This window comes from Chlamydotis macqueenii, chromosome 3 (genome assembly GCF_036417535.1).
Source record: "Chlamydotis macqueenii isolate bChlMac1 chromosome 3, bChlMac1.mat, whole genome shotgun sequence".
In the NCBI taxonomy this organism is placed as follows: Eukaryota; Metazoa; Chordata; class Aves; order Otidiformes; family Otididae; genus Chlamydotis; species Chlamydotis macqueenii.
In genome coordinates this window covers 5,330,181-5,342,527 of record NC_141558.1, presented here as the reverse complement: position 1 = coordinate 5,342,527, position 12,347 = coordinate 5,330,181, and the positions used below count along the sequence as shown (strand labels likewise).

At 39.2% G+C, this 12,347-nt stretch overlaps 1 protein-coding gene across 1 annotated transcript in view; it reads right to left on the bottom strand.

Moving 5' to 3' along the window:
• The window catches only part of CDC5L (cell division cycle 5 like), a 35,602-nt gene that overhangs the window by 22,092 nt on the left and 1,163 nt on the right, over window positions 1–12,347 (bottom strand). The window contains exons 2-10 of the mRNA XM_086745465.1: window positions 10,828–10,931; window positions 8,568–8,729; window positions 7,591–7,718; window positions 6,957–7,056; window positions 6,486–6,704; window positions 5,562–5,706; window positions 5,236–5,424; window positions 3,104–3,252; window positions 339–501 (exon numbers count right to left, since the gene is read on the bottom strand). Of these exons, the coding sequence (XP_086601591.1) occupies window positions 339–501; window positions 3,104–3,252; window positions 5,236–5,424; window positions 5,562–5,706; window positions 6,486–6,704; window positions 6,957–7,056; window positions 7,591–7,718; window positions 8,568–8,729; window positions 10,828–10,931 (1,359 nt within the window). The remainder of the gene's footprint in view (window positions 1–338; window positions 502–3,103; window positions 3,253–5,235; window positions 5,425–5,561; window positions 5,707–6,485; window positions 6,705–6,956; window positions 7,057–7,590; window positions 7,719–8,567; window positions 8,730–10,827; window positions 10,932–12,347) is intronic.

Genomic DNA, 12,347 nt, shown 5'->3' with positions numbered 1-12,347 from the left:
GGACTTGAGGTCTGTGTAGGATTGCAAGAAAAATGAATCTTTCCTTGAGATATATTTTCTGCTCAGCTTCAAAGATACAAGTAGGACTGAAACTTGACTATGTCTTCTTTGATGAATAGCTTTAGAGCGCTTTTACTGAGCACACTGAAAGCCATTCTAAGTGGCAAGATTTCTGTTCTTTCAATTAAAGATTTGATTTTATTAGGTGATGAGTACAGACCTATAGACAAGTGGCAGAAATAACACTTGCTATAAATTAAAATTCAGTTCAGGAGATGAGAATTAAAAATCCTGAAAATTACTAGACCACTGCTATCCATTTCTTAAGTACTTCTTACCATTTGTTTTGCATAAGATGGGTCACTGTAATCTGCCATTCCCTCTTCTGGGTTGATGTTCAATTTATCACGCAGTGGAGTTCTACCAGGAGTTGTACCAACCACAGGTTTAGGAGTTAGTCCTCCACGAGGAGTTAAGCCTTCTGGTCCATGAGAAGGTGTTCTAGAAGAAGTGTGGATACAGTAATTTATTTTTTTCTCAAAGAGCTCTACTTGCAAAAGTCTGAATGTTGCAAAAAGTTATCTAAATAGCATTAATAAATTCAATCTAGATTTTTTTTCTTGGGAGGCAATGAAAGAGTAATACGCAGTTAGAAGAATAATAAAAAAACCTGTTATTTTCTACCAATTGTTAATTGTAACCAAGTACCTGTCAAGTTGAAATCTAGGCATGTCATTATGTTACGAGAAGTTTCAGAACTACCTCAACACAAACTCCCATTGCTACTTTTGAGAAAACAGATTATCTAGTCACTAGGCACTATTCTGGCATACAGTAGTCAGTATTTAATTGCAAGCTCTGATTTCCCTACCACCTGTGGCAAGTCACTCACTCTGAATTCATCTGGCTTAACAGCTGTCCCATCTTACAATCAAATTAATCACTCTGAAGATGCCTCTTTGCTTTCACCAATTATTGAAGGAGTAATTACATTACAATAATTACTTTTAAGCACCTAAGGTTAGGCAAGATTAATTAAGTCTTAGACTTTGTGGGCCTCAGTTGCTTCTCCTCTGGACTGGGAAGAAACGTTGTTCTCTATCCCAATAACCTACTACACGAAAGGCATGCAGACATTGTCTTGGATATAGCGACAAGTTTTCTGTTGCCAACTTGTAACAAGGTTTCACAGAGTTAGAATAATAATAAACTGGTAAGACATTGTTAAATGTCTCAAAGAAAACAAGCTCAGGAAGGGGTACATCTTTTAGAAAAGAAAACCTGCATTATGTACCTACACTTATGTAAATATTTTCCGGCAGCAATGACAAGTATGTATGCTGCAGAGAATAACCCTGGCAGAGACAGACTGGACAAGGTGATTCAATACATCATTTCCACTACTAGTTACTGTAATTCTGTAGTGCCAGTAAGATGATGTAATGGTGGACAAACATAACTGTATATATGGCCTGACACCCAGTACTGGTCTCCTTTTAAGGGGTACAACAGTGCCTTATTTACAGGGTATGCCTGTGACAGGCAAGTGATACTTTCCTCTTACTTTAGGTTGTTCACAGACTTCTATGAACTCTCATTTAGGATAAATACAAGCAATAACATTTGCAGGACGACACCCACAAAAAAACAGCAAAATGAATTTTTATGTTTTCAAATGAATGTTTCATAGGATATTTTTACTTTGATTATACTAAAAGTTTTATGCTAACTTTCCAGAAGAAACAATTTCCAAGTAGGCGAGCTGTTTTTTTCTAATTGTATGAGTTCCATGCAGTGTTTAAAATCCTATTACAATTTTCAACTCAATACCTTTTTAAAAAATTATCATAACTAGGATGCAGAAAAAAACCAAACAAAACAAAAATCCTAATGCAAGGCAACAACCTCCATAAAAACCTTGCATGAAAATACTACACATTTCATACTATCACAGGAAAAAAAGATGTACTTAAATATTTGATGGCTCTGCTTCACTACTCTGCCTCCTTAAAAAGTTATGGCTTCCTTTTATTTATTTTTAACCATTTGATGGACATTTTTTTTCTCTCTGCTCAAGGTCTTGGCTTTTCACACTCATAGAGCATTTCTGCAAGCAAGCCAAGTTGATACGCAGATACCATATTTACATGTGCAAATGTTTTTTCAGAAGCTAAAAAAACACCACAAACAAAAAAAACCCCAAACAAACAAAAAAATTAGAATGTCTTTACATTTTTTGAATATAAAATAACCCAAATAAATAGCCAGATCACTCCAGGCCAAACTCTACATTCATTCTGCACCGCACTAACGCCAACAGATCTCCAGAAAAGGATTCATTTATGTTTTATGTAGATCTAATTAAAAGACCGGGGCTTTTGCACACAGCTTTTAAACAACAAAACAAAGCTGCTCTTGAAAAGCTGCCATAAAGGTCCTTTTTATTTCATTCTCCACTTTTCTTACTAGCTTCATACAAGTAAAATTAGAACTTAAGTTGAAAAAATTGACAGACAAAATGTACCAAGTGTAGTACTTTTTAGCTGTATGTATTTGGCATTTGTGGGATATATATTTATTCAGGACCCACTATAAGTGTTAAACCAGCAATTCCATACTATTTAGACTGGCAATATAAGAAATATTTTATTTTGGATATATATGGCTTATAAAATATTTACACCAGCTTTTCAAAAATTCATTGTGGGTTTGGCTAAGGGACCTCCCGCACCTTTGACTCAGAAATAATACTTTGGAAAGGCTAGGATCCACATAGGGAATGACATTCCATCTTACTATTTTTACTCCTGTATTACTTCAGTACAATTTATATTGCTCCAGACCACAGAAGACCTCATTTCGGATCAAAACTCCAGTGAGCTACACACTGTACAAATACAGATGATGATAATGTGGCTGAGCTTGTGAAAGACACAGAGAAGGAGAAAGCTGTACAACAAGAGCTTGAAATAAAAGAAAGTTAAAATTTGTTTTGAAGCCCTGATCATAACCTACTACTTCACACATTGCAATCTGCTCCCTCCACCCACCACTACCGACGTGCCCAGCCAAGCACTCATTAGAAAAAAAGAGTCTGCTTTACCTGAAGGGTGTGGAAAGCACAGTGTTTGGAGTCTGAACAACTTGTTTCTGTGGTGTTACTCCTGAAAAGTCACTTTCATGCAAGGGAGTGTTAAGACCTCCTTTCAGGGGGGTATCAACATTTGTGAGAGCCATCAAATTCTGCGCTTCCTGTGTAACAGACAACACATGCAGTACATCACTGAGACCTTCACAGTCACACTCTGCTGTAAGTGTTTAACAGATTCAGCAGCAGTAAGAACAGCTGAAGAGTTATTTGAATATCAATCAGTTTGTGGAAGATGTTTAACACTTATCTTTAACACCCATACACCGGTATTTACAAACCCTACTGTTCCACTGAAAGGGATTTTAACCTTCATATCCAGCAAAATATATTGTAAATTGGAGCTGCAAAAATTAGGGGGTTATTTAATGTTTCAGCTTCCTTCAGTTTGCTCAACTCCATAAATCTGCAGGATTTATTAGTGACTGAACACTCAGGTCATCCTAGGGATCCTGATTTTTAGAGGGAACAGCGTGCACTCTGAAATTCAACATCAATGAAGTTTATCCAAACTGCACTTCAAAGAAAATGTTCCAAAAGAGATGGTCACTACTCAGATTTTTGGTCCGTTACTCAATTGGGGCTTTTATTAATAACTCACTACTTTTTATTATATTTTTTCTTTTTACAATGAAGAATCAAAGCACTCTGAAAATGAACTGAGATAATGACACTACTGCATCCAGCAATTATGTTCACAGAAGACTACTAATCCATCTACAGAACTGTGTATATGCATAATACTGCGACATAAGTGATGTCACAGTACACTATTTGAAGGTGAATGGGACCATTCCTGCAAACACCGCGGAGACTTAGGTCGTGATCTGTAGAGTCAGGAACTTTTTCTTTTCTCCTATTACAAAACTTTTGAAATACAGCTCATGGTCAACATAGGGGTTTTTTTTTTGTTTTGAGGTGGAGTTTTTGGGGTGGAGTTTTCTTTGTTTTACACACTAGCTGCACTGATTTCATTTTGCCATTTCCCCATACTCAACAAAACACTGCCAAACACCAGCAGTTTTTAAAGAACCCAGACACTCACACAATCAGTGTAACATAAACATAATTCAGAGGTTGCAAAGGCAGGTTTTTGACAATATTTGTCTTAAGTGGTTTTAAGCCAATAAAGTGGTAGGAAAATATTCTTGCATTGCTGCAGTTAATTACTTCTTGTTAACTGAAACGGTCCATGTCCTTCTTAGGCTGGAGCCCCCAACAGGACATGGACCTTCACGGAATGAGTCCAGAGGAGGCCACAAAGATGATCAGAGGTGCTGGAGCACCTCTCCTATGAGGACAGGCTGAGAGAGTTGGGGCTGTTCAGCCTGGAGAAGAGGAGGCTCCGGGGAGACCTGATAGCAGCCTTCCAGTACCTCAAGGGAGCCTACAGGAAAGATGGGGAGAGATTCTTTAGCAGGGTCTGTTGAGACAGAACAAGGAATAATGGTTTTAAAATAGAGGGAAGTAGGTTCAGATTGGACATAAGGAAATTTTTATTTATGCTGAGGGTGCTGGAACACTGTCCCAGGTTGCCCAGAGAGGTGGTGGATGCCCCATCCCTGGAAACATTCCAGGCCAGGTTGGACGGGGCTCTGAGCAACCTGATCTGGTTGGAAATGTCCCTGCTCCTTGCAGGGGGGTTGGACTGGATGGGTTTTAAAGGTCCCTTCCAACCGTAACTATTCCATGAATCTATAAATAAAAGCTGAACAGCAGAACTAAGTAGGAAACAACACAGAAGACACTGTTTTAAGGACATGAACACTACATACATCTTTGACACTGAGATCTACTCAAGACAAGGTGAAATTATATAAGACCCCAAAAGAATGGTTAATGCTAACCGTTGCACACAATATTTAATTAAAAAAAAAAACAAAACATAGTGTTTTGAAGCATTACGTCAAATGATCAGACAGAAGTGCATTTGCTTCTATGCCTTTCCGTGTGTCCTGGAGATTCTGTGTCAGCTCAAACCCCAGTACCGCAGATAACCTCAAGAATGTTTCTATGGTACTTACACTTTCTATTCAGTTGACAACCACACTAAAACTAAAAGCGCATTCTGTATGCTTATACTCTACCTGCAAGATTCTGTCTTGTGCTGCCGGAGTTTTGGGAGTCCTTAGTGCTATGCTGTTGTTGGTCACACTATATTCAGACAGAAGAGTGCTGGAAGCTGAGTTTGTAATTCCAGATTCCTCAGCAGTCTGGCGTGCAATCTCACTTGCCTGGCCAACTTTTACAACTTCTTCAAGTTCTATATCAGATATCTTTAAAAGAGAAAATTCCAAGGTACAGTAAGATAAAATACAACCACAAGAGCCACTTGATAATCACTGAAAGCCACAGAGAAAGCACACATTGGCATTGACCTTATAAGCCATTTATTGATCAATGAACAGCTTACCTGAGGAGCTGGAAGCACTAGTTTACTTCTTTTTTTGGTAAATTCTGACACTCCACTGGTCTGTAGAATAGCTGAAGGCAAGTCTGACTCTTTTTTCCGTTTCATATGTTGTTTGTCTTTTTTGCGCTCTCTTCCCTCTCTTTCACTGTCATTACGGAAAAGAGAATCATTTTAGAACACACAGAACAGCTACAAAGTAAAACAAATAATCAAAGAGCAAAAAGCCCGTACCCTAATCAAAAGCTGGATATGCTGAAATAAGACATGTTGCAGGAAGAGTGAACCACCTTGTGGTGCAGAAGTTAAGTGATTAGATACGGTCTGCATATCTGTTGCAGCAGAACCTACAAAGCAGTGTCATGCTTCTAAATTATGGAATTAAGCAACAGGTGCTTGCTCATGAAGAAAATAGGCAGTTAATTTCTCAACTGTGCATTTTGCGATTTTTTTTTGTTGGACAGGGAGAAATTAAGCATTTAAGGAGATTCTACTTAAGAACAATTCCATCAAAAGTAATACTATAACAAGTAAAATCTGTTCCTGTAAGCAATCTTAATAATGTTGGAGAAAGGACTGCAAATACACAAGCAAATCTACTGCTAAAAGAAAATGAACCTCAAAAACCCCAAGATTTCCATTTAAAGAGCAAGAGTGTGCATGAGGAACTTTATTCTCATGGAAAAAAAGGTCAACTAGACCTTTTATAAAGATAAAAAAAATACAGGGGACTGAAAAGGCAGAAGCAACCCGCACTGCTATCTGTCCCACAGAAAATATGACTCCTACCCACATTGTATTGCAGACGTTTCCAGGACATAACATTTATTTTTTTATATATATATGTACATGCACACATATATATGGGGTTTTGGTTTTGTTTTTTTTTAAATATACTGTTCCCTCCTTAGTATAACACACACTTACGATCTTAATTCTCCATCCAGGTCTTGCTGACGTAGCCTCCTGAAATCTGCATCCAGGGACTGGTAGTTTTCCTCCGATGTATCATAAAAACCAGGGGCAGGCTTCTTTTCAAATGGAATTTCTGCATTATAATCCACACCTCTCTTCTTTTTCCTTTTCTTCTGGATCTCAATACCAGCAGCCCGAAGTTCTCGTCTTTTCTGGAGAGCAGCAAGCCGCCTGAAGAAACAGTAACATTACATGGTGTAAAGTGCGTACCTACACGTCACTCCTAAGGTCTGGTACTACTTTAACCAGTTGCTGCTGAGATAGGGCTGCGCGTATTTAAACAACAAGAATGAAGCTCATCACAATGGACTATCTGAAAGTCTGATTCTGCAATGACTTAAGGCTGTGCCTGACTTTATGCATTATAAATGCTCCAGAGTCAGCAAGAACAGTCCCAGAATATCAAACTAAGCATAAGTTTACCTAGCTTCTTCCAGTTGCTTCTCTCTTGCTTTTCTTTTGGCCTTCTTTCCCTGTGTATTAGCCAGACGAGCTCTAGCTTCAGACAGCATTTCAAGTTCATCTACAATAGTACAGAAAAATACAGCTATGAATTTGCCCTTAAAGATGGGATTAAGGGGAAAAAGTGACATTAAGATCAGAAAGTAATATTTAAAAGCTGAATGAATCAATGTTTTCACAGGCATTCCACACAACTGCTAAACTTGTTTTCTCAACGTTACTCCCACATATTTTCTAAATCATCGGCCAGATGAAATGGAAGACTTTAAGAAAAAAATGCCTAATGTTGAAAATAATTCAACTAATATCTACAGAAATAAAGATATCTAAATAAAGTGGCAAACTGACCACATTAATGAAATTCTAATTTCATTTACATCTCCATCTGAGGGTACTATATTAGAGAATTTGTTTATTTTATTTACATTCAGATCCAAGAGCACTTTACTTGCAAACCTGTAATTATTCAAAAACACCATCGGTCCATTCACAGAGTTTTAGCAATGTACATTTTTAAGATCATAGCATTGCGCTATGCAAGGAAAAAAAAAGAAAAGCAAAGAGATCAGATTCCTGCCAAAAACTCATGTCTTACCTTCATCCATGTCAATAGGATCTGGCCTGGCTGGTTTGGTTTCTGGATTTGGATCAATTTCTCCAGGTTTAAGTTTCCGAGGATCATCAGCAGTTTCTTCCTCATTGTCTCTCTGAGCAGCTTTGTCCCTAAAAACACATTGTATGTATGTCACAACCGGCTCCTTGTTTTCCCCCAGGCTCCTAAGAACCATCCCTTAAACATCCCCAAAGACTGACCAAAAACAGTAACCTTGTACTATGTGCCACACATTAAACTTGTCATACAATTACTGCAGAAAAGATTCATGGACAATGGTACAGTTACACAATCTTAAATCAGACAAAAGAAGCCAACATAGTATTAAATTACAACAATAAATGTTTTATGAAATAAAATATTGACAAAGCTAATAGTAGAGAACTCTCCTCAGGTAATCTTTGACAGTAAGGACAAGAATTCAAGCAGAGTGACAAAATGAACAATTGAGTTTTATACCCAGTGAAACACATCAGATTTAGGAAAGCTCACAAACGAAAACTGCACTTTCCTTCTCTTCTAAAGGCCTAAAGAAACCCCCTGTAGCATAAAGAGATGACAGCTGCACATTCAGCCATTTCAACATGTGCTTTGTGTCTGTCTTTTTTCTTCTCTCTCATACACTCACTCATGCTGATCAGCCAGACAAAAAACACCCACACAAACCTGACATGGAAGCCTACAAAAAGCACCAATCTTAACAATTCTCTAGCCAGAACGACCAGAGGCAAGAAAACATACACCTATCCCTATTCAAGTCTGCTCTCCAGGTTCCAGAAGCTTATTTCAAGCAGGACACATTGACTGAAAAGAAACTGTCCTTAAGGATTTGTTTACAAAAGGACTCAGTCAACTTGAAACCATCATACTTCAGCACCACAGGAAAATGGAATGACGCATCACTACAAAAAACTCCGCAGATTTTCCTGGTATGCATCTCTAGTAAAACAGTAACTCACAGCAGAAATTCATAGTGTTCCAAACACTGTGCAGCAGTTCTGCCAATAATCGGGGCGATGGTTCTCCACTGGGTTGGCATTAGCTTGGCCAGGTGCAACAGTTTCTCCTCCTCTTCCCGTGACCATTCTGTCTTTTTGATGCTCGGGTCTAGCCATTCATACCTGTTAAAAAGTGAAAAAAAATAAGGACGACAGATCCAAGCTATCCATTGATCTGTCTGAATCAATTCAGAACCATGTTCACCCAAAACATCACAAGATTTGAAAATCTTGTCATGCAAATTTCATACAAGTTTTTTGTGTACAAAAGGATGTTACTTCAGAGTATTTTTAAGACATATGTATTTGAGCTTTCAAATGTATTATTTATCCACCACTTTTCATACAGATATTGCCTCTTCTTCCTTTCCCATGTCTATTCTGGCAAAGGAAGTGTCATGGTTTTGTTAGTGAGGGGGGGCCTAAGGTGGTAGCTTCTGTAGGAAACTGCTAGAAGTCGCTCCCCTTTGTTCAGTGGACTCGGCCGGGCCTAGGGCAGACCCACTGCTGGCCAAGGCCAAGCCAATTGGTAGCAGAATGTCCCGTGATAACACCTCTGCGATAACGTATTTAAGAATGGGAAAACAGAAAAAAAAAAGAAGAGAAGATGTGAAGAAGCTGAGCGGGGGCAGAGGCGCAGAGGGGGAGGCGCAGGCCTCATGGGCCTTGCAGGCCTCACCCTCTGGCCTCTCGCCAGGCAGCCGACTGGGCCCGACTCGGTCCAGCCTGGCTGCAAGAAGTGGAAAGGAGATGAGAAGTGAATAAGACATAAAAAAAGATCCTGAGAGACATCTACCAGCCTGTTGTGAGGAACGGCTGCAGACATCAAGGTCAGTTCAGAAGTGAGGGGGAGGAGTTACGCGGCTCCTGGCTAAGATTCCCCTGCAGCCCCTGGTGACAACCATGGTGGAGCAGGTTGTCCCCCTGCAGCCCATGGAGGTCCACAGAGGAGCAGAGATCCACTTGGAGCCCGTGAAGGACCCCACACCGGGGGAGGTGGATGCCTGAAGGCAGCTGTGGCCCGTGGAGGGCCCGCTGGGACAGCTGTTCTGAAGGGACTGAACTCCATGGAAGAGATGACCCACGCCAGAGCAGTTCCACGAAGGACTGTGGCGTAGGGCTGGGACCCCACAACGGAGCAGGGGAGGAATGCGAGGAGTTCTTCCCTCAACCATGAAGCAGCGGCGTGAAACTACATGTGATGAACTGACCGCGACCCCCATTCCCTCTTCCCCCCTGTGCCGCTTGGGAGGGCAAGGTAGTAGAGATAATGTTAAGCTTGGGAAGAGGGAGGGGTGGGGGGAGGTTATCTTGTTCTCTGTCTCATTATCCTGCTGTTTGTAGTAATAAATGAATAGTTTTCCCCAAGTTGAGTCTGTTTTGCCCGTGACGGTAACTTTAAGGATTTCTCCCTGTCCTTATCTCAAACCTCGAGCCGTTTTTCTTATATTTTCTCTCCCTGTTCTCTCAGAAGGTGGGGGGAGTGAGAGAGAGACTGCGTAGTCTGGTCCTGATCAGGGCTGAACTATGACAGGAAGGAGTCATAAAATTAATTCAGCAAAAGAAAAGTAAAAATCGCAACAACCAAAGGTACCAGAAATGGTAGACCTGTTTGGTCTGGATCCTTCAACAGTTACCTTACTGATCTTTAACCGTGCCAGTGCTGTTACCTTTATATAGAAGTATTCTAACAAATATGTGAAGTTCAGTACTTGAGAAACTAAGTCTGAGTCTCAAATAGATTCATAATGCATGTATCTGAATTTGTTTTAAGCTTCTATTTTTTATATAAAATTAAATTCCACAGTGCAATTTCTAAACATTTATCCTCCAGCCAAATTCCTTTTAGGAAAAATTAGAAAATTACCTGTAGAAGAGGTTAGTATCTTACAGTTTTGCTTCCTTGATAATACTCACTGATTAAAAATGTTTAAAATATTGCGCGTGCGCGGGGGGAAATCACATACACACACATACTTTTAAGTGGTGCTGCATTTGCTAACACTGCAGTGTGTTACCAAAGAGAACACTTGTTAGCAAAGAGAACTTTTGGCTACTTTTCTTCCATTGTTTTCAAGCAACAGGAATTTGAAATATCCACGACAGCAGAAATCAATCTTAAAAATATGGCTCCTCTGTGGAAATAAATTAATCTGTGGTAATTTCTAAATTCCCACTGATTATGAATCTGACGTTCCCAGACGTAGCACCTCCCACTTACCATCTGGCTTTGCACTGCTTTGCTGATTTTCTGTGCAATAAAGAAGCAATCCGAGACCATTGGTTTTTGCCATATTTCATCACAGCTGCTTTCAGAATTTCATCCTTAAAAAAAAAAAAAAAAATACTGTTACAGATCACAAGAACTTGCAAAACAGAAAGTTTGAGCTCAAGCAGAGGAGAAGATGGTGGATTTCATCTAATGGGCTGACCCATTGGAAGCAGCACAGCACGGCTGCTTCTTTTCCACATTTTATTCTCAAGATGAGTGAGGATTTGTATTTCAAAGGCCAATGAAATCAATAAAGATTAAATGAAAAGGACATGTGATGATTATTGTGGCCAACTTCACGGACCCAGAAGAACTTCCAAAATTATTATTTTCAATGCTCTCTAATGCACTGTTTTTAAAGGTTCTGTATGTCTTCCCTGAAGGACAGCAATTAAGAGGTAGGGAAGTGTTTGTCTGGTAATGACATAATACTTTGAAAAAAAAAAACCAGAATTGATCCATACCTTTGGGTGGCTTGTTTTAATTAATATCATAAAATTATCTTTCTTTTTTTTTGTATTTTAATGCAAATGGAATATTTACCTATCAATGGAACATGCTATTTAAAAAAAAAGAATCAGAAAAATACAGGAACTTTATAGTAAGTTTCTCTTTAACAAGTAAACCTTAAAATAAATCACTTCAATGTTCAGAATGTAACATCCAAAAGCGCTGATCCCAAAGCTTATAAACTTCTGGGGAAAAAAAAAAAAAATAAATGTAACAGACAGCCAGGTGGTTCACATACATCAAAGCGTGCACTGAGATTTGATCAAAAGTTCAAAGTTCTATTAATTGTCTGTCAATCCATCCACCAATCCCTTTCTCCCCTCCCCTCAGATAAATGGGTTCATTATTTCTGGTTTCCTCACAGGTCAGAAAGTGGTACTTCAAATGCATCAAAGCTATTCTTACAGCCTTGTCCACTACAAATATTCCTCTTCTGTATCCGGTGAGTACTTGTAGCTGTGTTCACAATCTGTTCAGCTGCACCGCGCAGATGCTAGTCATCAAGCACAGACACTCTGTCTAGCACAGACATCTCTCAGAGCACACAGCAGCTTTAACAGTAAGCTGTCAATGAGCTCTGGCTTGAGCTGCTACCGCAAACAATTAACGTAATTTCTATTGAAGAACAGATAATAAATCCTCTCTTGTTTTTAAAATTTACTTGGTGTTACATGGCATGCAGTAGCCACACTGATGGCATTAGCAGGCTTTTTTTTGCAAGCAATTGGTCACTTTCCTAACGACCTGATATCGACTGGTTCCGCCTTCTGTAATTTTTACGTCGTATGTAAAATCAAAATGTTCATTAAAAAAGTAGCACCAAGGAGAGTTATTTCACCTCTGTACATAAAAATGGGTGAAACAATGACCTGTTTAACCCACTGACGTTTCTCCTAACAAACCCCAAAATTAGTCAACCACAGAAGATCAGCAGAAGGCCTTCCTATGGAAGGAAGAAC